General features: G+C 47.6%; 1 protein-coding gene across 1 annotated transcript in view; it reads right to left on the bottom strand.

Annotated features, from left to right (window-relative positions):
* The window catches only part of ATRX (ATRX chromatin remodeler), a 263,566-nt gene that overhangs the window by 218,704 nt on the left and 17,990 nt on the right, over positions 1-26,872 (bottom strand). Inside the window, exons 3-4 of the mRNA XM_066582073.1 lie at positions 23,978-24,027; positions 11,124-11,173 (exon numbers count right to left, since the gene is read on the bottom strand). Of these exons, the coding sequence (XP_066438170.1) occupies positions 11,124-11,173; positions 23,978-24,027 (100 nt within the window). The remainder of the gene's footprint in view (positions 1-11,123; positions 11,174-23,977; positions 24,028-26,872) is intronic.

The following is a 26,872-nucleotide window of genomic DNA, read 5'->3' as shown; positions in this document are numbered from 1 at the left end:
CTTGGAATACCGAAGTAAGAAGTGTGTTGACATCAGTGGAGAGCATGTGGAATAAATGTAGTTTCATCTTCCTATCTCGTTTCTGGGTAAAGTCAAAGACTTATCAGCACCCCCTCATATACACATTTCAAAGTCAGCCGACCTCTTCCCTCAGTATTTGCTAGCAACAAGTGCTTGACGAGAAATTATGTCTCCTCCTGGAAACACCTAAGGAAGTGCGGTGAGAAAAAGGAGAAGACAGAATTAGTCCTCACATCAAAAAACTTCAATGTGAGCACAGTGGAGGTATTGTGTGATAACGCATTACCGCCCATCGTCCATGTCATGCCGCTATATTGCACGCCAGCACGAGGGACGGGACTAGTGCAGTGGATCCCGGAGGGGAATATGGGGGTTTGGGGGGGGGGGGGGGGGGCCCATGGCGGACTCCGCTGTGATTTTCCGCTGGTGGAGTCCGCCACAGCCGTGGGCACGAGGTCTTACGTTGCTTGAGTTGCTCCAACTTGTTCTAAAATTCATGAGGAGGTTTTTAAAAGTTTTGTTGGATGAAACTGAACAGTATCCAATCTTAGAGTAAAATGATACCTCATGGCATTACTAGGTTCTAAAGAACTAGGGAAGCTAAAGTCTTTTAGAGACCGAGTGCCCAGCTGCAACTCAAAACCCACTTATTTATCACAAAGTACAACACGTCAGGGGGCGGGGCTTATCACGATGTAGGATTTTTACCGTTGTATTAAGAAGGACAGGAACGTTTCAAAATAGGGAGCAGATTATGACTGCTTTTTGGATGCGGAAATGCTGCAGAATTTGCCATGGTAATTTCCACCACATGTAAGCATACCCCAGCTGTAGTAGTGACACCCCACAGCGGCCCCAGCCATACGGGCGATCACTGCTATTAACCCTTTAAATGCCGCTGTCAATTCTGACATCGGCATTTAAATCGTTCCGTACAGCCCCACCTGCGGTGAGACTGGGGAAGCCATGCAGGTGTCAGGGCAGCCGGGGGCCTTCTGACTGCCTGTCAAATCGTAGTATGACGTAATGCTATAGCATTATGTCATACTGCAGGGGTAATCAAAGCATCGCATGTTGTCGTCTCCCAGGGGGAGGGCTTAAAAGAAAAGTGAAAATAAGATCAATAAAGTTTTATTAATTGTAAAAAAAAAAAAAACACAAATCATGAAAGAAATATACATATTTGGTATAGCCGCATCCGTAAAAGTCAGATCTATCAAAGTTGCACATTATTTTCCCCGCACAGTGAACGTCGTCCAAAAAAAAAACAACAATAAAAAACGCCAGAAATGCACTTTCAGTTACCCGGTCTCCCATAAAAATAAAAAATTATCAAAAAGTCGTATGTATTTTAATTGGTGCTAACAAACTACAGGATATCCCGCTAAAAAGGAGCCCTCGCACAACTACGTCAAAGGAAAAATAAAAGTTATTGCGTGGAGAAGATGGCGGCAAAATAGAATTTTAAAAAAGTAAATGAGTACAGTTAAAAAAAAAAACAAACAACTAACTGTACAAGTTTGGTATCGTAGCAATCGTACTGACCCATAGAATAAAGTTATGATGTCATTTTTGTTGCAGTTTGTGTACCATAGAAACACACTGAAAAACGGCAGAATGTTTCTTTTTCATTTTACTCCACTTAGAAATTGAGAAGTTTTCCAGTACATTATATGGTACATTAACCCCTTAGGGACAAGCCTGTTTGCGCCTTAGTGACCAGGCCAAATTTTGGAAATCTGACATGCGTCGTTCAACATAGCATAACTCCGTAAAGGCTTTACATATCCAAGTGATTCTGACATTGTTTTTTCGCCACATGTTGTACTTCATTTTGGTTGTAAAAAGAGACCGATATAATTTGTGTATATTTATTAAAAGTACCAATATTGAAAACATTTTGAAAAAATTGTCATTTTTTCACATTTTCAACTGTAATAACTCAAATATGTCCAAACATACTGTGCAAGATATATATTTCCATCTGTTTACTTTATCCTGAAAGCACACTTGAAAAACTTGTGTTTTTTTTTAACCATTTATAGGACGTATAAATTTAACATTACTTTTCAGCATTTTGAGGAACACTTTGTTTTCCTGCACCAAGCCAAGTTTGCAAAGGCTCATGAGTGTCAGAATAATAGATACCACCCCCCCCCCCCCCAAATGACACCATTTTAAAAAGTACACCTCTTAATGTATTCACTGAGGGGTTTCATGAGTATTTTGACCCCACCAGTTTTTTTCAGGAATTAATTCAATTTGGAGAAAAATAAAATTTCATATTTTTGCAAATATGTCAATTTAAAGACATTCTTTTCCTATAGTGCCCATGAAAATGAGGATTTACACCCCAAAATGGATACCCCTGTTTCTCCCGTGTTCAGAGACATACCCATTGTGGCCCTAATCTTATGTCTGGATGCACAACGGGGCCCAAAACGAAAGGAGTAGTCGGTGGCTTTCAGAACAGAAATTGAGCATAAGGTGATTTAGGCCCCATTGCCCACTTGTAGAGCCCTTGAGCGGCCAAAATGACAGAACCCCACAAATGACCCCATTTCGAAAACTAGACCCCTTAACGAATTCATCTAGGGGTGTACTGTGTATTTTTACCCAACAATTTTTGAATAAATCTAAGCAAAGCAGTAGGGGAAAAGACAGGAATTAGGTCCTACCTGTTAATTCCTTTTCCTGAAGTCATCCTGACAGCATACACCTGGAGGTTGTCTGCTGGACACCTGTTGGGACAGGAAGCAGAAAATACAAAAGGCAACTCCCACCACCGGCTCACCAGTGTGTACCAAATAACTACAGTGACCCGGCTTTGCTTAACCAATCATCTTTAATACAGCAATCATAGTACCATACGTTACTTCACGTGAAATTAACTCAAGGGGAGGGAAAAGCCCCTATGCTGTCAGGATGACTTCAGGAAAAGGAATTAACAGGTAGGACCTAATTCCTGTCTTCCCCTCGTCATCCTGACAGCATACACCTGGAGGAATGCCAACAACCAAGGGCTTTAGGGAGGGACCACTGCCTGTAGCACCTTCCGCCCAAAGGCCATATCACGGCTGGCCCCCAGGTCCAGGCGATAGTGTTTAGTGAAGGTATGAGTGCTCGACCATGTGGCAGCTCTGCAGATCTGGTCGGTTGTCGCCTGGGCTCTCTCCGCCCAGGAACAGGCGACCGCCCTAGTGGAATGGGCTCTAACGTCGCCCGGGAGTGGGATCCCCTGGGATCTGAACGCCTCTTCTATGGCCCTCCTGACCCAATGCGCTGAGTCCTTAGTAGCGGCCCCTCCTCTGCGTGGACCCTGAAATTGAATAAAGAGGTTTGTTAGGCTTCCTGAAGGAATATGTGACCTCCAAATACTTCAGGATTGCTCGTCTAACATCTAGATTATGGAACCTCTGTTCCGTGGTGTTACGGGGTTCCTGGCAGAAGGAGGGAAGTACTATTCGCTGTTCCCTGTGAAAGTCTGAGAACTTTCAGTTGGAAAAAGGGGGTCAGGCCTGAACTCTATTTTATCTGGGAAGATGGTCATATACGGAGTCCTAATAGAGAGGGATTGGATCTCCCCGATCCGTCTAGCGGATGTGATCGCAACTAGCAAGCAACCTTATAGGAGAGGATCTTAACTGATAGATCTTCCAGGGGCTTAAAGGGGTGTGGGCAGAGGGCCTATAAAACTAGGTTCAGGTCCCATGGGGGCATGGTTTCCCTTACAAAGGGGTGGAGTCTGACTGCCCCTTTAAGATATTTCCTAATTAGCCTATGGTCGCCTAAGGGGGGAGTCAAAGAAGGCTCCAAGGGCGGCCACCTGGACCTTAAGGGTACTAGGTCTTAGCCCCATATCTAATCCAACCTGTAGGAACTCCAATATCTTGTTAATGTCAGGCTGTTGGAGGTCATGAATACTATGCCCCAACCACCTAGAGACGGTATCCCACACCCTAGTGTATATAATTCTGGTGGATTTCTTGAGGCTCTCACATAAAGTAGTGGTCCCCCTCCCTGATAGGCCCTGGCTCCGGTATTTTACCCGCTCAGCTTCCAGGCCGCCAGTCTGAACTGTGGGACCTTTGAGCATATCAGGGGACCCTGCTGAAGGAGGTCGTCTCTCTGCGGCAGATGTAGAGGCTCCTGTGTCGCGAGAGCGGCTAGGAGCGGGAACCAGGGTCTCTTGGGTCAGAATGGGGCCACCAGGATAACGGAGCCTGGGGACTCCTGAATTTTCCTTAGGACCCGAGGAATCAGGGGGATAGGTGGGAAGGCGTATGCACGGTCCCAATCCCAGGCCTGGGATAGTGCATCTATTCCCAGGGAGCCCCCGTCTGCTCCCCTGGAGAAAAACCGGGGACACTTGGTGTTCTCCCGAGAGGCGAACAAGTCCACCTTGGGTGTCCCCCATCTCTCTAAAATTAGCTGGAACGCGTGTGGATGTAGAGTCCACTCCCCAGGGTCTATCTTCCTGCAGCTAAGATGGTCCGCCATGGAGTTCTCTGGGCCCCTTACGTGGTACGCTGTGACGAAAGGCGTCCGCTGCTCTATCCACCTGAGAACTTTCGCCGCCAGGTCTTGGAGTCGGGGGTTCCGCGTGGATCCCTGGTGGCGGATGAGGGACACAGTTATGTTATCCGAAAAGATCTTAATGTGTCTACCCCTGATCTCTGTCTCGAGGCCCCGAATGGCCTTCCAGACAGCGCAAAGTTCTTTGTAGTTGGAGGATTGAGCAGCTTCCTCCCGGTTCCAGCCCCCTTGGACATAATGACGGCCTAAGTGGGCCCCCCAACCAGTTGCACCTGCGTCAGTAAAGATGGATACTGGGGATGCGGGGTACCAAGCCGTGGCTATGGCCAGGTTGGAGATAGACATCCACCATTCCAAGGAGGATTTTATCTTGTAGGTAAGGACGACTTTCCGATCCAGGGAGGTGGGGGATTTATCCCAGTTTAGGATAAAGTCTTGGAGGGTTCTACAATGTAACTGGGCCCAAGGGACTACCCCGATGCCAGATGTCATGAGGCCGAGGACCCTCATGCCTCTCCTAAGGGAGACTTCAGTGGTTAGCGAAAGTGCCCGACACTCATCCTGGATCGTTTTTTGTTTTTTTCTTTTTTTTCGCCTTTCTAGGGGAAGGGATGAGCACTGATGGTGTGAGTCCAGAATCACTCCCAGAAAAAAAAAATTTTCTTCTTCTTCTGCTCGGGCAGAAAACTGGATTTAGAGGAGTTGATGATCCAGCCTAACGACTCAAACGGACAGAGTGTGAGGTTGACCTGGAACTGGAGTTCTGAAGCTGATCCTGCTATAATCAGGAAATCGTCGAGGTATGGGACAATCAACACCTTGTCAGTCCTTAGTGCCGCCACCATCTCTAACACCAGTTTGGAGAACACCCGGGGTGCGGAGGAAATCCCGAACGACAGGCCGTAAATTGAAAGTGAGAGACAGAGCCATCTATCACCAGGGCAAACCGCAGAAACCGCTGGGAATCTGTGTGTATAGGGACATGGTAATATGCGTCCTTTAAGTCCACGGTGGCCATGACACTATCCGGCGCAATTAAGGGGATTGCTGACCGTGCCGATTCCATTTTAAATTTTTGATACGCGATAGATTTATTCAGGAATTTCAGATTAATTATAGTTCTATAGGATCCGTTGGGTTTTTTGATTAGGAACAAGGAGGAGTAGCACCCCTTGAATAGTTCTTCTGCGGGAACCCGAGTGATGGCCCCTAGGGACAACAGCTCTTGCACCCCCAACTGGAGGGCCAGAGCAGACGTAGGTGACTGGCAGGGGGTGACCACGAATCTCCGGGGAGGAGGGGAGGAAATTTCAATTTTGTAGTCATCCAAGACTAGGTGCAAGGCCCAGGGATTGGAGGTCACCTTGTTCCATCTAAGGGCGAACCCCTTCAGTCTACCCCCTACTTGTAGGATCCGGGAAGGCGGATTCTCACCCTTTCCGCCTTTGGGATAGGACCAGCGTCCGGTTTTCCCTTTCCCCTTGTATGCTCTAAAGGGAACAAAGGGAGGAGGGTAGGGGGAGGAAGGCCGCTTAAACGATTTCTCCGCTGGTAGTCCCTGGCTCTTATCCGATGCCTTCTCTAGGAGAGTATCCAAGGAAGGCCCAAAGATTCTGTGTCCTTGGAAGGGCAGGGAACATAGTCTATTCTTGGAGGCGTTATCTCCTGTCCAGGCCTTAACCCAGACAGCCCTCCTAGCTGTGTTCGAGAGGGCTGCTGAACGGGCCCCGAACCTCACTGACTCCATAGAGGCGTCTGCCAGGAAGCCGGTTGCCTGCTGGAGGAGGGGAAGGCAGCTGGAGATGTCCTCCCTAGAGCCCCTCTGAGAAATCAGCGTCTGGAGTTGGTCTAACCAGACCGACATAGATCTCGCCCCAGATGTGGCCGTGCTGTTGGCTTTGACGGTCAGGGCCGCGGTCTCCCAGGCCTTTTTCATCGCAGAATCCACTCTGGTATCTAGTGGATCCCGCAGTTGGAAAATGTCAACGGCGAGGGCTTCTTTTTTTGAGACCCTGGCGACCGCCAGATCCACCATAGGGACGGTTTCTAGGAACTCGATACCTTCCGGTGTGAAGACCATCCGATCCTTGAATTCCTTGGACAGGAAGAATTTCTGATCTGCCTGTTTCCACTCTGTCAGGATCAGCTGTTTAAAAATGTCATTAACTGGAAATGACGGTTTTGGCTGTGGTAGGAGTCCCCGGAACAGGCTATCCTGAAAGGATGGCTGCTGCGGCACCTCTTCCTCCACCTGCATGGTGAGCCAGGGATTGTGGGTTCGAGTCCCATCTGGGGCGGTTGCCCACCTTCCATCAGCATACTGTGCTTTAGATCCAGACAGGCTTCTTTTCTGGATAAGGCACTGGCCTTTTAAGCCAGACTGCAGTTAACAGCTGACCCAAGTCTGCCGATGAAAAGAAATGCTTCCTTGCATCCTCCATGGGCGGCATGGATTCTGAAGGAGAATCTTCTAGGACCTCCCCAGAGTCTGACTCTCCCATTCGTGCCCGCCTTACCCTTCGTGGGGGGCGGCAGAGAAAGAGATGAGAGCGAGGCTTCAATCTCCTCGCGGACCATGGATCGGATGTCCAACATGCCCGAGGAGCCCTCTTCGCGGATCACCTCTCCGTACCGTCCACGCATAGTGGCTTGGTGTGGCCCTGTTCTAGCCGCCGCAAGCACTCGCTTTTTGGCCTCTCTAACCTTTTGTGCATCTCTGTCCTAAGAGACGGAGACAGCAAAAAGGACTTCCAGCACCAGATCCTGATGTCTCAATCCTCCCTCCCCGGTACTCCCAAAGCAGTCTGCTCACCAGCAGGCTGTTTTCAGCGTCCTCTCTGGCTGACATCTTCAGTAAGGTGCAGTCAGGAGAGATGCAGAGGAATCCAGTCCTTTTAAATTTTCAAATTTGGCGCCGACACGGCCCCTTTAAGTGAGGCCCCGCCCCCCGTGACACGGCCGCGCTGACGTCACACCGCCGCGCCGGACCCGGGGGATACGCCGCATACACTGGGACGCACGCCGACCAGCACACACGTGGGGACGCCGACCGGACCCGCCGCCTAGGAGACACACATGGCGCTGCGCTCGCGCCGAACGGACCGCACCGAGCGCTGCTGGCATACCTCTCTAGACGTGGATCCCTGGAGACACCGGCGTCCGAGCCTGCAGGTACCGGGGCTGCTTCCTACCGGTTCGACAACCCCACTGGGCAGCGTACCGGGGGAGGATTTTCCCACTGGGGGAACAGTGCTGGGTAGATCCTGCGGGTGAGGGTCCCCACGTAGGGTCTCACCCGCGCAAGCCCTGCCAGCCCGAACAGAGGGTCGTCCCCCCACGGGCAGACAGGCTGCATGGGAGTCTTCTTTCTTCATTCACCTCCAGCATACACCTGGAGGCTCCGCTTGGACTGTCCTGTAGGGACAGGAAGACACTGGTGAGCCGGTGGTGGGAGTTGCCTTTTGTATTTTCCGCTTCCTGTCCCAACAGGTGTCCAGCAGACAACCTCCAGGTGTATGCTGTCAGGATGACGAGGAGAAAAATAACAATTTTCATTTTTTTGGCAGTTGTAGCAATTTAAAAACTGTTGTTTTTGTACAGCGCACATAGGAATAAAGACTTTCACCCCAAAATGGATACCCCTGTTTGTCCCATGTTCAGAACCATACCCCTTGTGGCCCTAATCTACTTAAAGGACACATGGCTAGGCCTGTAATGGAAGGAGCACCTGTTGGATTTCAGGGTACAACTGAATAAATTCCAGGCCCCATTGCCCACTTGTAGAGCCATTGAGCGTCTAAAACGATAAAGAACCCCCACAAATGACCCCATTTTAAAAACTAGACCCCTTAATGAATTCATCTAGGGGTGTACTGCATATTTTTACCCCACAGTATTTGAATAAATCTAAGCAAAGCAGAAGGAAAAAATTACGATTTTCATTTTTTTGGCAATTTTGTTAATTTAAAAACTGTTTTTTTTGTACAGTGTACATAGGAATGAAGACCTTCACCCCAAAATAGATACCCCCGTTTGTCCCGTGTTCAAAAACATACCCCTTGTGGCCCTAATCTACTTAAAGGACACATGGCAAAGCCTGTAATGCAGGGAACACCCGTTGGATTGCAGGGCACAACTGAATAAATCCCAGGCCCCATTATTCATTTGTACGGAATAAAAATTGACTCCCTAAAAATATCCCCCCCCCCTCCCCTCCGTGCCCTTTTCGGCGTTCCCCAAATCTTAGATAAAAGTAATAATGTGAACTGTGTGGTATTTCCGAAGTCAGGGGTAATTACGGAGGCTGGTTGGGATGGGTACATGGGGCAATAAAACAGTGTATCCCCCCCTCCTCTCATGCTTTTTGGGGGTCATTTCTTGACCTCAGTGGCGGGTATGGGGTGTAAAAAGTGGCGCTCTGCGAGTCTCCGTATGCTTGATGAGGTGCGGCGGTATCACACAGAAGACGCTCAACAAGGTGCTCCTGGAACTGCAGGAAGGCGAACGTTCCCGGGGCTTCTTGTAAATTGCGTATTACAGGTAGCGGTCTGAATAACGCCGGGCTCACGCAGCCGTAGGTAGAATCCGCTTGCGGAGGCCCGCAGCGGATCCCAGCTGTGAGCCGGCCGTGACCCTGCGTACGGCCACGTAATGTACTGCGCATAACTGCCTACTCACACAGGCGGTCATGCGCAGTACTTTTTTTTTTTGCATTTTCCACACCGTCGCTTAGTGATGACACGGGTACCCGCAGCCCGTATACAAAGGTAGTTGCGTATGGGTTGCGGGTATATCTGCGACCATGGAGCACAATGGGCTCTATGTTGCGGATTTCCGCAGTAAAATAGAACCTGCTGCATTCTCTTTTCTGCGAGTGGATTACGCAATTCCGGCCCACTAATGTGAGTGGAATTGTGTAATCCAATGCGATTGATCTGTGTATTATCACGGATCAGACGCATGCGGAATCCGTAATTCCTATCCGGCCATGTGAGGCCGGCCAAAAGGTAGATCGCTACCTTTTTTTCACGTGACCGGGGAACGCTCAACGAGGCCACCCGTCACCGCTCCAGGCTCTCGGCGACCGTTGGTCGCTGGGAGCAAGGAGATTTTAAATTTCCTGGGCTCCCCGTCTCCTGCGCATGTGTCCGGTGTTTTGCCGGCGGTCGCATGCGCAGAATCCGGGCAAGTTCACGGAGGAAGATCGCGTCGGGGTGCAAATACGGAGGCCTCCGGTAAAAAGTTTCATCTCCTCTCAGCGATCGCATCGGTGAGGGGAGATGAACCTTCACCTTTTTTTTACTTTTACGTGATCACCATTATCCATTGGATAACGGCGAACACGTGATCAGGAACCGCTCACCGCGGCCCCCCGTGAAATCTCCAGGCTCTAGGCTAAGTTTTGTAGCCAGGAGCAGGGAGATTTTAAATTATCCTGGCAAGCCACAGCTTTTGCGCAAGCACCTGCCATTTTGGCGACGGCCATGTGCGCAGAAGCTAAGGTAAGGGCCTTAGGTACGTCATTTCATTTCATCCTCCCTCACGGATATGATCCGGGGGGGGGGGGGGGGGGGGGGGGGGTGATGAAACGCAAGCTTTTTTAACTTTTTTTAAAACTTTTTTTTACTCTACATGATCACCGTTATCCATTGGCTAACAGTGATCATGTCCCCGGTATAATCTCTCTGCTCCTGGCTACACATGGCAGCCAGGAGAAGAGGGATTTTAAATTTCCTGGGGCTCGAGCCCCTCTGTGCACGCGCTTGATGTCAATCATCGGGCGCGCATGCGCAGACAGGGACTTCGGGGACGACTTAGGTGAGTATTTTCACCTCCCCTCATGGATCCGATCCATGAGGGGAGGTGAAACTGACTTTTTTTAACTTTTTTTTTTTTTTAACTTTTTCACGATCGCCGCTATCTATTGGATAGCTCCGATCGCATTGCCGTGATGACAGTTCCATGCTGTCGGCTACCTGCGCGGGCACCGACAGCATGGAGCTGTCACGTCCTCAGGCAAGTGGGCATTAATCCTAAGAGGATGCATAAAACTACGTCCTCTAGGATTAAAGCCCACTTGCTGAGGATGTAGTTTCCCGATGGGGCAGCCATTAAGGGGTTAAATAGCACCATTGAAAAACACAACTCGTCCCGCAAAAAACAAGCCTTCATACAGCGACGTCGATGGATAAAAAGGTTGTTTTTTTTTTAAGTAGGAAAAATGAAAGTGAAAAAAAAAGGGGGGGGGGGGGGGACTGTCATTAAAGGGTTAATACAACTACAGTATTTGTGCTTTGGAAAAATAAAAATAAAAAGTTCAAGACACACACACTATGCAAAAATTTGTGAAATTAAGAGTGACGACAGATAACCCACGGGTACCGAAAACATTTACAATAACTGCATTTTATTTTTTTTAAACACAATTTTGAAAAAAAATTTGGCTCTAAAAGATAAGTAGTAACCGCTCACAGCAGGCATGATAAAAAAAATAAAAAATAAAAGCCATAAAACTAACCCCACAAACGACACAAACTGCTGGTGGAAGAACACACAGCAAAACCGACCTTTTTGAGCGAGGTGTTCCTGTGAACTTGACCTTTTCAGATGAACTTCCCTGAAACAGATGGAGCATTGAGATTAAAAGTTAATTCATGTCAGTTTAACTTTCGTCACAAAAATTGTATGAAGGTGCTTGTGTATATGAAAGACTAGAATTATTTCTTACCGATAATTCCTTTTCCCTGAGTCCATCATGACAGCACACATGAAGTATGTGCCGTCATGATGGACTCATGGAAAAGGAATTATCAGTAAGAAATATTTCTAATCTTTCCATAGCGTCTATCCTGACAGCACACATGGAGGTTGCCTCGCCTGAGCTCGTTAGGACAGGAAGAGGAAAGTTCTTAAGGCCACCTCCCACCATCCATCTCCAGTGACTTCAAATCATCACAACGGATACGTAGCCTGGTCTTTTATCGTTGCTGAAAAAACCAACACACTGTTCTGTCTACATGCACAATATACAATAACTTACAATGGGAAACTATGTGCTGTCATGATGGACTCATGGAAAAGGAATTAACGGTAAGAAATAATTCATCTTTCCATAGAGTCCATCCTGACAGCACACATGGAGGTATATCAAATTACCAAGCTTTTGGAAGGGAGGGGAGGGTGGGGTGGGACTGCCTGAAGGACCTTCCGCCCAAAGGCCAGCTCCCTATCAGTATAGAGATTCAAGCGATAATGCTTAGACCATGTGTGGATGTTACATCACGTTTCAGATTTACAAATGTGCTGTAAAGCTTCACTACGTTCAGCCAATGAGGAAGCGAGAGCCCTTGTAGTGTGGGCTCTCAACCCCTCAGGGGAAGGCAGATCTCTGGCTTTAGATGCTCCCGGAAAGGTTTTAATCCATTCAGCAAAGGTATCTTCAGATGCTCATTCCCTCATTCTGACATTTAAAGAATAAGTTATCTGATTATTTTTTTTTAAAGGTTTGTGAGACCTGTGAACAAGTCAGAACTGCAGTCGGACGTCAAAACTGCACAAGCGCCGTTTTGTCATTTTAAAAAACCTGACGGAAGGCAGAATTATGCCCTGTTCTGTGTGGAACGTCGACACCGCTTTAGGATAGAGAAATAAGTCTAGTCTCATGAGTATCCTATCGTCAAGCACCTTTAAAGGGGTTGTCCCGCGCCGAAACGGGTTTTTTTTTTTTTCAACCCCCCCCCCGTTCGGCGCGAGACAACCCCGATGCAGGGAGGTAAAGAAAGCTCACCGGAGCGCTTACCTGAATCCCCGCGCTCCGGTGACTTCTCTACTCACCGCTGAAGATGGCCTCTTCCTCCGTGGACCGCAGCTCTTCTGTGCGGTCCACTGCCGATTCCAGCCTCCTGATTGGCTGGAATCGGCACGTGACGGGGCGGAGCTACACGGAGCTACACGGAGCCCCATAGAAGACTGCAGAAGACCCGGACTGCGCAAGCGCGGCTAATTTGGCCATCGGAGGGCGAAAATTAGTCGGCACCATGGAGACGAGGACGCCAGCAACGGAACAGGTAAGTATAAAACTTTTTATAACTTCTGCATGGCTCATAATTAATGCACAATGTACATTACAAAGTGCATTATTATGGCCATGCAGAAGTGTACAGACCCACTTGCTGCCTCGGGACAACCCCTTTAAGTAGGACTCTACAAGATAATTCCTATATCTCACCAATCCACCCAGGGGTTGTAATAACTACCAGCAAGGCTACTTTGATGGATAGGTCTTTCCGTTATACTGAATGTATGGGCCTCAAAGAGATGTTCATAGAGGCTGTCTAACCCTAAAATAGGATTCCAGATCTTGTAAGGTCCAGGCTGCTGGGATCTAGACTATCTGCTCCCTAATAGTTGCAGAATTTCCTCCAGAGTCTCATATATATTAGAGGTAGATTTCTTTCAACCCTTAAGAGTGTGTATTATCCTGGACGATAGTCATTGGTTTCTCAGTCTCTGTCGTTCAGTAGCCAGGCCATCAGCTTCGTGCAGAGGATCTCCTGACAGAACACTGGACCTCAAGACAAAAAAAGGTCCTGCCTGAGGCCAGCAGAATCAGTGTCCATATCGCCTAAAAAGACAATGACAGGACACTGGACCTCAAGACAAAAAAAGGTCCTGCCTGAGGCCAGCAGAATCAGTGTCCATATCGCCTAAAAAGACAATGACAGGAACTAGGGCCTTTTGACAACGCTGTGCAATGCATACAACCCTGGTCCGGCTGTTCTTTTTTTTGTGAAAAGTATGGCTCTGCTGCGGCACCTGCCAGCTTCAGATAGTCCTAGCTATGAGGGCCACAGGCACACTAGGCGTGCCACCAAGGTGGCTACTATAATGGTTTCTAGGAGAATACATGCAGTCTCATACGATTTCATGACGTCTTTCAGCTGGGCCTGAACAAGGTGGTCGCTTGTAAATTAATTATATGCACTTCATTTTTAAAAGTCTATGGAAGCTTGTCAGCCTTTTACAAAGTTGCTCCTTTCTGCTTTAGCTGTTAAATTTAAAGTTCTGTCTGTGTATCTGTGACTCTAGTATCACAGGTATCAGGTCTACTAGCTGGATCTTTATAGATTATATAATATGTTCCCTTTAATGTAGAGAGTAAGGAACTGTCGAGCTAAACTTTGGTACTCCTGTTATGTTAGACATGTGTTTTAATCCAGCTTAAGATATAGTGCCACCTCCCCTCAGGATGCTCATAAATACAGGCCCTTATACAGGCCCCAATGCCATTACAGAGCCAGCACCGCTGCAGCACGACATGCCCTCTGAACGCCAGGGGGATGACTGCTCCAGTGAGACAGGGACGGGGAGCGCAGGGCAGGCTAGACAGGTTCTAGTGGTGGGGGACTCAATTATTAGGGGGACAGAGAGGGCAATCTGCCATAAAGACCGGGATCGTCGAACGGTGTGTTGTCTTCCTGGCGCTCGAGTTCGACACATCGCGGATCGGATTGACAGATTACTGGGAGGGGCTGGTGAGGATCCAGCGGTCATGGTGCACGTTGGCACCAATGAACAAGTTAGAGGTCAATGGAGGGCCCTCAAAAATGATTTCAGGGACCTAGGGTCCAAGCTTAGGGCGCGGACCTCCAGGGTAGTTTTCTCGGAAATACTACCTGTACCTAAAGCCACACTAGAAAGGCAGCAGGATCTTAGGGAGGTAAACAAGTGGCTCCGGAGTTGGTGTAAGGAGGGATTTGGGTTCCTGGAGAACTGGACTGACTTTGCTGTCGGCTACAGGCTCTACCGGAGGGACGGGCTGCATCTTAATGGGGAGGGTGCAGCTGTGCTGGGGGAAAAGATGGCTAGAAGGCTAGAGGAGTGTTTAAAATAGGGACTGGGGGGGGGGGTGTAAAATGAGAAATAGTGGGGTAGCCAGTGTAACTAGCGATCCGGGTCCAAGCAAAGGGAATGGGGGTCGAGCAGGGGGTGGGGTTAGTACCCGTTTCGGCGCGGGACAACCCCTTTGCAGGGGTACAATCTCTTCAGAAGGGACAGAAGGAACCAGAAAGGGGGAGGGGTATGTCTGTACGTCAAATCGAACTTGAAGCCGAGGCTACGGGAGGATATAGGGGTAGGAGACGAACAGGTGGAAACTCTGTGGGTAGAAATACAGGGAGGAAAAAAATAACAAAATCCTGATAGGGGTCTTCTATCGACCACCAAAAGCAACAAAAGAAACTGAAAACTTACTACTAAGGCAGATAGAAGAGGTGTCAAAGCGAAACGAAGTAATTATCATGGGGGACTTTAATTACCCAGATATAACATGGGAGAACGAAACCTGCAAATCTCACAGGGGTGATAAGTTCTTGAGAGTAATTAAAGACAATTACCTGAACCAACTTGTGCAGGAACCAACAAGAGGGAGGGCCATTCTGGACCTACCCTGTTTCCCCGAAAATAAGACGCGTCTTATATAAATTTTTGCTCCCAAATATGCGCTACGTCTTATTTTCAGGGGGTGTCTTATTTCGCCGCGGCAAATCCGTCTGTGGCCGCTAATCCCTCAATTGGCCAGCTTTGTGAACGAAATTTCTCAGAAATCTCGTCCACATGGGACAGCAAATCAGTCACGACAAAGCTGGGAGAAGCCGGTGTTGTGGTGCGGATTCACCGGCCACAGAAACGGAAAAGCGTGCAGCCAGGTCGCTTTAAAACAAGCGGCTGAGTGCCGTGGGTTTTGAAGCAGCGCTTTCCCGGCGGAAATCTCACTGTTTATCACTGTGGACAAAATGAGATTTCCTCTGGAAATATGCTCTGTGAGAACCCAGCCTTAAGAATCACACACAGGTTGCCTGACTCACACACAGAGCCATAAAAAAATAAGGGTTGTAAAGTAACGTACCTGTCTGCAGACAGAAGTTCCTGTACCACTTGTAAGCAGGGATGGTATTGCAGCTTCTGGCCACCAGGGGGAGCTCATCACAGCAGACATGTACAGCAGGAACAGAACATACAGTATGGACTTTTCTAGCCAGCAAGGGGAGCTCACAACAGCACACTCGTACAGCACAGCAGGGACAGGATAACAGCAGACTGTCTGCAGATCTACCTATACATCTGGAGGTAGGAGACAACGGGGATGGCAGCAGGGGACAGGCCTCTTGACTTGCCCGCACACTTTACTATGCCTTACTATCGGGGGGTGCCTTATATTTGGGACTTCTGCAAATTTCAGTGGGTGTCTTATTTTCAGGGGGTGCCTTATTTTCGGGGAAACACGGTAGTACTAACTAACAAACCGGAACGTATAAAGGGGGTGCAGGTTGAGGGGCACTTGGGGAACAGTGACCACAATATAATCAACTTCCAGCTGTCAATCAATAGGAAGCCTTATCAGGGAGCAACAAAGAAACTAAACTTTAGGGTGCCTGCACACGAACGGAATTTCCAGCGCGTTATTTTAGGCACATTATCTGCCCCAGACCGCAGCCAATATACTCCTATGAGGATCCGCAGTTGTCCCCAGACGGACGGATTTGTATCGCGTTTTTTCACACGTGTGAAAAAATCTGCGATCTGTTCTAATTTGGGTCGGATTCTGTGCGTGAAGCCTCCAATACAAGTGAATGGGTGCGTTTTTTCACGCAGTACATCCGCAGTGCAGCTGCGGATGGAGTCACTGGTTGCTATGACTACAGGAAGTAGGCATGGTAGGAGGCGTCCCAACACACAGCACAGAGCTTCACAGGCAAATTTGTAGAGGGAGATGGGTAGTATTTCTTGCCAATGCAGGATCTAAGAATGCAAAATCTGTAGTAATGAATTCGGCCGCCTGCAGACGAGCGGGCCGGATCCAGCGGCGAGAATTCTCGCCGCGGGACCCGACCCGAGAGCCTGCAGTGACGAGCGCGTACTCACCCGCGCCTGGCGGCCCCGGCTCTTTTATGTGCCTGCTGCCGCGCAGCCGGCGCATGCGCAGTCCGTAGCCGGCAGCAGGGTGAGTGCGAGCCCCGCACAAAAATAGGATATGCCGCGGTTTGTTTGCCACACGAGATTTCGCGCGGCGAAACCGCGGCCGTCTGCATAGGAGTGCGTATTGTAATGCACTCCTATGCAGACTTTCAGCGGCGGAAATACCGCTGCGGGATTCATGAAGGGTCGCTCATGTCAGACAAATCTGATCAGTTTCTACGATGAAGTAAGCTCTAAGCTGGACCAGGGAGAATCTATTGATCTTGTATATCTGGACTTCTCTAAAGCCTTTGACACCGTGCCACATAATAGGCTAATATACAAAATGAGGCAGCTCGGACTGGGCGAAAACATGTGTAAGTGGGTAAAAAATTGGCTCAATGATAGAAAGCAGAAGGTGGTAATAAATGGCTCATACTCTGATTGGACCACAGTCGCTAGCGGGGTGCCACAGGGTTCAGTACTAGGCCCCACTCTGTTCAACATATTTATCAATGACCTGATAGAGGGGCTGCACAGCAAAATATCAATATTTGCAGATGACACAAAATTATACAATATAATTAATGCAACGGAGGACAATGTGCGGCTACAAACGGACCTGGATAAGCTGGGGCTTGGGCAGAAAAATGGCAAATGAAGTTCAATGTTGAAAAATGTAAGACTATGCACATGGGCAGGAGGAACGGATGTCACAAATATTCACTTAATGGGGTACCACTAGGGAAAAGTGATATGGAAAAGGATCTGGGGGAATTAGTGGATAATAGACTACACTGGAGTAACCAATGCCAGTCAGCTGCTGCAAAGGCAAATAAAGTCTTGGGGTGCATTAAAAGAGGTATAGGGGCGAAGGACGAGAACATTATCCTTCCATTATATAAGGCACTAGTCAGGCCTCACATGGAATACTGCGTACAATTCTGGACACCGGTGCTCAGGAAAGATGTCACAGTGCTTGAGGGGGTTCAAAGAAGGGCAACTAAACTAATACATGGAATGACGGGACTGGAATACCCAGAGAGGCTATCCAAATTGGGACTATTTACTCTAGAAAAAAGAAGGTTAAGAGGCGCCCAAATAACCATGTATAAGTACATGAGGGGACAACACATGGATCTCTCCCGCGATCTGTTTACACCCAGGACCACGACAGTAACAAGAGGACATCCGCTACGATTAGAGGAAAGTAGGTTTCATCACCAACATAGAAGGGGATTCTTTACTGTAAGAGCAGTTAGACTGTGGAACTCTCTACGGGAGGAAGTGGTGATGGCAAAATCCATAGAGGAGTTTAAAAGGGGACTTGATGTCTTTCTGGAGAAGAAGGATATTACAGGGTATAAATATTAGGTTAAGTGTCAATCCTGGTATATACAGTTAGGGCCAGAAATATTTGGACAGTGACACAAGTTTTATTTTAGCCGTTTACAAAAACATGTTCAGAAATACAATTTTATATATAATATGGGCTGAAAGTGCACACTCCCAGCTGCAATATGAGAGTTTCCACATCCAAATCGGAGAAAGGGTTTAGGAATCATACCTCTGTAATGCATAGCCTCCTCTTTTTCAAGGGACCAAAAGTAATTGGACAATGGAATCTAAGGGCTACAATTAACTCAGAAGGCGTCTCCCTCGTTAACCTGTAATCAATTAAGTAGTTAAAAGGTCTGGGGTTGATTCCAGGTGTGTGGGTTTGCATTTGGAAGCTGTTGCTGTGACCAGACAACATGCAGTCAAAGGAACTCTCAATTGAGGTGAAGCAGAACATCCTGAGGCTGAAAAAAAAGAAAAAATCCATCAGAGAGTTAGCAGACATGCTTGGAGTAGCAAAATCAACAGTCGGGTACATTCTGAGAAAAAAGGAATTCACTGGTGAGCTTGGGAACTCAAAAAGGCCTGGGCGTCCACGGGAGACAACAGTGGTGGATGATCGCCGCATACTTTCTTTGGTGAAGAAGAACCCGTTCACAACATCAACTGAAGTCCAGAACACTCTCAGGGAAGTAGGTGTATCTGTCTCTAAGTCAACAGTAAAGAGAAGACTCCATGAAAGTAAATACAAAGGGTTCACATCTAGATGCAAACCATTCATCAATTCCAAAAATAGACAGGCCAGAGTTAAATTTGCCGAACAACACCTCAAGAAGCCAGCCCAGTTCTGGAAAAGTATTCTATGGACAGATGAGACAAAGATCAACCTGTACCAGAATGATGGGAAGAAAAAAGTTTGGAGAAGAAAGGGAACGGCACATGATCCAAGGCACACCACATCCTCTGTAAAACATGGTGGAGGCAACGTCATGGCATGGGCATGCATGGCTTTCAATGGCACTGGGTCACTTGTGTTTATTGATGACATAACAGCAGACAAGAGTAGCCGGATGAATTCTGAAGTGTACCGGGATATACTTTCAGCCCAGATTCAGCCAAATGCTGCAAAGTTGATCGGACGGCGCTTCACAGTACAGATGGACAATGACCCCAAGCATACAGCCAAAGCTACGCGGGAGTTCATGAGTGCAAAAAAGTGGAACATTCTGCAATGGCCAAGTCAATCACCAGATCTTAACCCAATTGAGCATGCATTTCACTTGCTCAAATCCAGACTTCAGACGGAAAGACCCACAAACAAGCAAGACCTGAAGGCTGCGGCTGTAAAGGCCTGGCAAAGCATTAAGAAGGAGGAAACCCAGCGTTTGGTGATGTCCATGGGTTCCAGACTTAAGGCAGTGATTGCCTCCAAAGGATTTGCAACAAAATATTGAACCAAAAAATATTTTGTTTGGGTTATGTTTATTTGTCCAATTACTTTTGAGCTCCTTAAATGTGGAGTGTTTGTAAAGAAATGTGTACAATTCCTACATTTTCTATCAAAAATTTTTGCTCAACCCTTTAAATTAAACGTTACAATCTGCACTTGAATTCTGTTGTAGAGGTTTCATTTCAAATCCAATGCGGTGGCATGCAGAGCCCAACTCGCGAAAATTGTGTTACTGTCCAAATATTTCTGGCCCTAACTGTAGGCAGGTAGGAACTATTAGGGGTTGATCCAGGGAACAGTCCGATTGCCATTAGGGAGTGGGGAAGGAATTTTTCCCCCAAAAGGGCTAATTGGCTTCTGGCCTTGGGGTTTTTTGCCTTCCTCTGGATCAACACAGTAGGATAGACAGGCTGGACTAGATGGACATTGTCTTCATTCGGCCTTACATACTATGTTACTATGTTATCTGCTGGTCTAGAGGGACCCGGCTGGGGTTAGAGGCTAGTTCTCGCTGAGATTACTTCAGCTCCGCCCTGATTAGACTTCCCCAAGTCTTGACTATGGATTTCCATCCTGCAATAACAGGTGATTGCTATTATACCAAATCGTAGACTGAGTTTCTGTTCTAGTGAACTACACACGATGACTTGGCTATTGAGCTTCATCCTATAACAGGTGATTGCTATTATATCAATCATATACCATGAGTTTCTGTTCCAGTGAACTACTCACCATGGCTTTGCTATGGAGTTTCATTCTGCAATAACAGGCGATTGCCATTCTATCAATCATATACCATGAGTTTCTGTTCCAGAGAACTACTCACCATGGCTTGACTATGGAGCTTCATCCTGCAACAACAGGTGATCGCCTTTATATATCATATACCATGCTCACAGTTTGTAGATTTCCCCTGCTACCTCCATGCTCTCCATAGCGTTAGGAGGAGATGCAGAGCTTGTATCCCGCAGGAAACACTCTTGGGGATTCAAATCCAAAACACCCTACTTTGAAATTGGCGCGCTGATACCACTAGAGTTCATCCATCAACACGCATGGTGCAGCGCTGCATCCCCTCGGAGCAAGCCGCTAATTACCGGGACCTAGGCGCAACATGCAGAAGCATTTGCCGCGGTTCCCATATCTTCATGGGGACGCAAACGCCGCGTGCGTCTGACGTCCTTGCATACGAGGCGGTGCAGGGTCATCACTAGGAGCCGGCCGCCACTGGACGCCGGGACCTAAGCGCACGATGCATTTGCACCTGCCGTGGGTCCCGCGGCCTTCTAACTGCTCTCAATTTTTGTGCAAAGATGCCGCCAGGCATACAACACAGCTCCGCTTCATCACAGGAAGTCGCCACTGCTCCTGAGTAGGCTGGATTCTGGACTCCTGGTGCGAGTAAAAAAATCTTTGCCCAAGCTCCGGCACTGAGAACTCTGTCCGTTGCGTGTGTCATCACGCACGATGAGGCACCACCTCACAGAAAGCCGGCCGCCGCTAGATGACAGGATTGAGGCGCAGTGCAGCAGCACCTGCCACGGATCCCACTACCGTCGCTGGCGCTCCGGATCGCTGGTGCCAACTCCTGGATGGTGCCACAGCCCTTGACCGCTCGGACCTGGCCAGTTACCCATGCCCCAGTGAGTAAAACACTCCGGTCACAGACTGCTCCTAGCTTCCATCCTCGGCACGGAGAACTCCCCTCTGTGTCCGTTTGGAACAGGAAGAACACTGGAGATAGATTGTGGGAGGTGGCCTTAAGAACTCTCCTCTTCCAGTCCCAATGAGCTCAGGCGGGGCAACCTCCATGTGTGCTGTCAGGATGGAAGCTATTGAAAGCCTAGAATTATTTCTTACCGATAATTCCTTTTCCATGAGTCCATCATGACAGCACATACTTCGCTATAGAAACTAGTATTTTGAAAGAGTACCAGCCGTCTACTTTAAGAAAGTAATAGGGGATTAAAAGGATTTCCTTCATTGGTGATTCAGGTTTTATTACTAAATTTCTAAAGTAAAAAAGCTGTCCTTGCTTTAAAAAAATTAATTAAAAGAAAAAAAAAAAAAGGGTAACATGGTCAAAAGCCCTGACAGCTAAAGTGAATGCCCAAAAAAAAAAAAAAATCTAGAATGAAACTAAAAAGTAGTTCTGATCTGCCTTTAAAGCAAAAGCACACAAGATCATGTGGGAGCATCTATTAGCCAATATAGGTTTTCACCATAATGTATTCCAGCTTCTGGTGTCAAGGCTAGTAAATTAGTTGCACCAAGGGAGGTGGTACCAACTACAGAAAACTGCCAGCAAATTGCAGCATAAAGAAAGCAGGAACAAGTTTTTGTGGAAAACGAGTAAATGACACTCTTTTCTGGTAGAATTCTGCTGCACTGTCAGCGATAAATTCCCCCTGACATTCTTTGTACAAACAAAACCTATTGAAAAGGAGAATTTACAAAACAAAAAAATAAAAGGCCTTCAGATGCATGGTGATCAAGGGGCCTGAACGTTAATTGTCCCATCTACCACCTTAACTCATTACTGTAGAAGAGTGGAGCAGCCATCAATAGCTGATCAGTTGGGAACAGACACCAGAAATTCCAACCAGCCAGGGGCACTCGGGTGGCCACTGCAGCCTCTCCTCAGGCATGTGACGTCATGTCCCGTTCACCAATAACATGGTATGATAGCAACTATGTCCGATTCCAATCAATTCGGATTGAACTACAATACCAGTCAGGGCCGCTATACAATGTATGGTCTGAAGCGACAGCGGCAGTCACCGCTGTCCCTTCAATAAGTTGACCGTCGGGGGTTCTAAGCGGCAGCAGATTTACTACTATATTAACCATTGATGAGCTATCCTGAAGGTAGGACATCGGATTAGTGCCGGAAAACGCCTGTAAAACAAGTTTCTTGCAATTTTCCATTTTTTTTTTTATTTAAGATGGTGTATGAAAAATTATCCTTAAAGGGGTTATCCATTTTTTCCCTTGAAAATACAGGCATCACGTGGTGTGTATCTTACTTTAATATTATAGAGAATTTGGATTAAAAAGGCCTTTTGGTCTTACAGAGCTATAAAATAATAAACCCGTAATCTCATTCCATTCTGGGAGGGGCGCACCCCCCCAGGGGCGCACCCCCCCCCCCCCCCCCGTGTCTCCATACAGAGCCTCTGCATTGCGGAGCGTCCTAGGATCTTAGAGACGCGAATAGAACTTTATTTTATAGTGCTGTATGCAATAAAGAATGAAATACCACTAGTGAGACTACAACTTTAACAAAGGCTAGAGATACATGGTGACAAAATCTCAGATTTGCACAACCAAAACAAATTGTGTAATTTGTCCCAAACAGTTGCAGAACTGTAATTTCAATGGAATCGAACAGCGAAGTTGCAGACAGTTACCAGGCAAGTCGAATGCAGATAAGTTTTATGTGACCAAAAACCAACCTAGTTGATTTTTTTTCCGTCTGCCATGCTGCAGTCATGTCAGGCCACAACACAACACCGACAGTCATGCAACGGAGCAGCAATCTTCACGGGGAATAAATGCATGGCACCTTGTAGCTATAACTTCATGGAAAAGTAAGGAAGACAATCCTCCTTTAACCCCTTGAGTGCCGGGTTTCCTAGCATCCTGTCGTGCCCACCAGGGCAGGTTTTTTTAAATGGTCTAATCACCGAATTTCAACTAATTTTGCAGTTGCGTCTCAAGAGCCATAACTTTTTCATTTTTCCATTGACATGGCCATATGAGGGCTTGTTTTTTGCGGGACAAGTTGTGATTTTTTTTAAACAGGGGGAGGAAAAAAAGAAATGGGGAAAAAAGAAAAAAAGGGGCCATGTCATGAAGGGGTTAAATAATGTATTAACTTCCTTCTCTGGGTCATTACGACGTATGGATACCACATGGGTGATTGTATTTTTGATTTTTTACAAAGTAAAGGGAGACAAGTGTTTTTATTATTTTTTTATAATTTTCCCCCCCCCCCCTTTAGGGGACTTCCACAGGGACCCATCAGGACCCCCTGAACACATTCCGGGGGTCCGATAGTGACAGCCCTTTACATGCTGCAGTGACAGCCCTTTACATGCTGCAGTCACATAGACTGCAGCATGTAAAGGGTTAACAGCAGAGATCGGAGGTTTTCTCTGATCTCTGCTGTAAGAGCAGGTACCTAGCTGTCCTCTCACAGCCAAGCACCAAGCTCTCCCTGCCACAGAGACCATCGGCTTGCTTCTGACAAGCCGATGGTCTCTATGGCAACCTGTAAACAAAGCAGGAGCTTGCCGGCATATCGGCAATATCTTCTGCTGGTTTTTCAAAGCGCTTGCTTTGTTCTCTCTGGGACTGTGCAGACAGAGCACACTGTCACAGCTTGTGGCATTGTGCTCTGCAGCTCCCATAGTGATACATAGCCTGGAAATCTTCCGGGCTATGTCTCTATGAGCAGTGGAGCTCGTCCCGGAAAATTTCCGGGCGTGCCACTCAAGGGGTTAAACCAGTTCTAACTAATTGGAGTTGTATGGTAAGTTACAACAAATCTTCAAGTTTCAAAATACAAAAGAAAAGTGTCTAAATCTTCTTACAATAAAGCCAACAATTACAAGGGACTTCTAGGACCTGTGAAACTGACGAGACAGAAAAGAATTGTAGAAAGTGGTTTTGTACCTCCTCCATGTTCTCCATCGAAAGCAGTCTATGAATGGACTTTGATTTCACTGGGAAGGGAAGAGAAAATATTTAAAGTCTTTATTTCTTGTACAAAACTACGCTCACAATTAACCCATTAAGTACGTGGTCTGTTTTTCCTTGCCATTTTTAAAAACTCGTAACTCTTATTTATCCATTCACGTCGCTGTCTGAGGGCTTGTTGTGTTTTGTGGGATGAGTGTATTTTTCAATGGTTCTATTAAAAGTACTACATAATGTACTGAAAAATTTAAAAAATTCTAAGTGGAGTGAAATGGAGAAAAAAAAAACAAAAACGCTGCCTCGTGTTATGTGGCCCGCAGCGTGCCGACGCCGCTCACCACTGCAGCGATTACCAGCTGGGGTGCCGCAGCTCCCTGCTGGTAATCACGCTATTACGGCTGTTCCCAGCGCACACTGACGTCAGTGTGCAGCCAGGATCCTCCTCCCCGGGTCCCCTGCTCTTCAGTTCCGCAGGAGAGGACTCAGGGAGGAAGAGTGCCGAGCTACACACTGACATCAGTGTGTAGCAGAGCTCAGCGCGAGCAGAAGGAGAGCGGCGCTAACAGCAGGGAAGAGGTAAGTATATGGGTTGGGGAGGGTTAATATTACTGCTGCGGGGCGGGGGGGTTGATATTGGTGCTGGAGGGGGTTAATATTACTGCTGCTGGGGGGGGGTTAATTAATATTACTGCTGCTGGGGGGGGGTTAATTAATATTACTGCTGCGGGGGGGGGGGGGGGGTTTAATTAATATTACTGCTGCGGGGGGGGGGTTTAATTAATATTACTGCTGCGGGGGGGGGGTTTAATTAATATTACTGCTGCGGGGGGGGCTTAATTAATATTACTGCTGCGGGGGGGGCTTAATTAATACTACTGCTGCTGGGGGGGGGCTTGATTAATACTACTGCTTCTGGGGGGGGGGGTTAATTAATACTACTGCTGCTGGGGGGGGGGTTTAATTAATACTACTGCTGCTGGGGGGGGGGGTTAATTAATACTACTGCTGCTGGGGGGGGGTTAATTAATACTACTGCTGCTGGGGGGGGTAATTAATACTACTGCTGCTGGGGGGGGTAATTAATATTACTGCTGCTGGGGGGGGTAATTAATATTACTGCTGCTGGGGGGGGGTAATTAATATTACTGCTGCTGGGGGGGGTAATTAATATTACTGCTGCTGGGGGGGGTAATTAATATTACTGCTGCTGGGGGGGGTAATTAATATTACTGCTGCTGGGGGGGGTAATTAATATTACTGCTGCTGGGGGGGGTAATTAATATTACTGCTGCTGGGGGGGTAATTAATATTACTGCTGCTGGGGGGGGTAATTAATATTACTGCTGCTGGGGGGGGTAATTAATATTACTGCTGCTGGGGGGGGGTAATTAATATTACTGCTGCTGGGGGGGGGTAATTAATATTACTGCTGCTGGGGGGGGTAATTAATATTACTGCTGCTGGGGGGGGTAATTAATATTACTGCTGCTGGGGGGGGTAATTAATATTACTGCTGCTGGGGGGGGTAATTAATATTACTGCTGCTGGGGGGGGTAATTAATATTACTGCTGCTGGGGGGGGTAATTAATATTACTGCTGCTGGGGGGGGTAATTAATATTACTGCTGCTGGGGGGGGGTAATTAATATTACTGCTGCTGGGGGGGGGTAATTAATATTACTGCTGCTGGGGGGGGGTAATTAATATTACTGCTGCTGGGGGGGGGTAATTAATATTACTGCTGCTGGGGGGGGGTAATTAATATTACTGCTGCTGGGGGGGGGTAATTAATATTACTGCTGCTGGGGGGGGTAATTAATATTACTGCTGCCGGGGGGGGGGGGTAATTAATATTACTGCTGCCGGGGGGGGGGGTAATTAATATTACTGCTGCGGGGGGGGGGGGGGGTAATTAATATTACTGCTGCGGGGGGGGGGGGGTAATTAATATTACTGCTGCGGGGGGGGGGGGGGGTAATTAATATTACTGCTGCTGGGGGGGGGTAATTAATATTACTGCTGCTGGGGGGGGTAATTAATATTACTGCTGCTGGGGGGGGTAATTAATATTACTGCTGCTGGGGGGGGTAATTAATATTACTGCTGCTGGGGGGGGTAATTAATATTACTGCTGCTGGGGGGGGTAATTAATATTACTGCTGCTGGGGGGGGTAATTAATATTACTGCTGCTGGGGGGGGGGTTAATTAATACTACTGCTGCTGCTGGGGGGGGGTTAATTAATACTACTGCTGCTGCTGGGGGGGTTAATTAATACTACTGCTGCTGCTGGGGGGGGTTAATTAATACTACTGCTGCTGCTGGGGGGGTTAATTAATACTACTGCTGCTGGGGGGGGTTAATTAATACTACTGCTGCTGGGGGGGGTTAATTAATACTACTGCTGCTGGGGGGGGTTAATTAATACTACTGCTGCTGGGGGGATTAATTAATACTACTGCTGCTGGGGGGGGGTTAATTAATACTACTGCTGCTGGGGGGGGTTAATTAATACTACTGCTGCTGGGGGGGGGGTTAATTAATACTACTGCTGCTGGGGGGGGTTAATTAATACTACTGCTGCTGGGGGGGGGTTAATTAATACTACTGCTGCTGGGGGGGGTTAATTAATACTACTGCTGCTGGGGGGGGTTAATTAATACTACTGCTGCTGGGGGGGGTTAATTAATACTACTGCTGCTGGGGGGGGTTAATTAATACTACTGCTGCTGGGGGGGGTTAATTAATACTACTGCTGCTGGGGGGGGGTTAATTAATACTACTGCTGCTGGGGGGGGGGTTAATTAGATACTACTGCTGCTGCTGCTGGGGGGGGTTAATTAATACTACTGCTGCTGCTGGGGGGGGTTAA

The sequence above is a fragment of the Eleutherodactylus coqui genome, chromosome 10 (genome assembly GCF_035609145.1).
Source record: "Eleutherodactylus coqui strain aEleCoq1 chromosome 10, aEleCoq1.hap1, whole genome shotgun sequence".
Lineage (NCBI taxonomy): Eukaryota > Metazoa > Chordata > Amphibia > Anura > Eleutherodactylidae > Eleutherodactylus > Eleutherodactylus coqui.
Note: the sequence above shows the minus strand (reverse complement) of the source record. Positions and strands in the feature narration are given on the sequence as shown.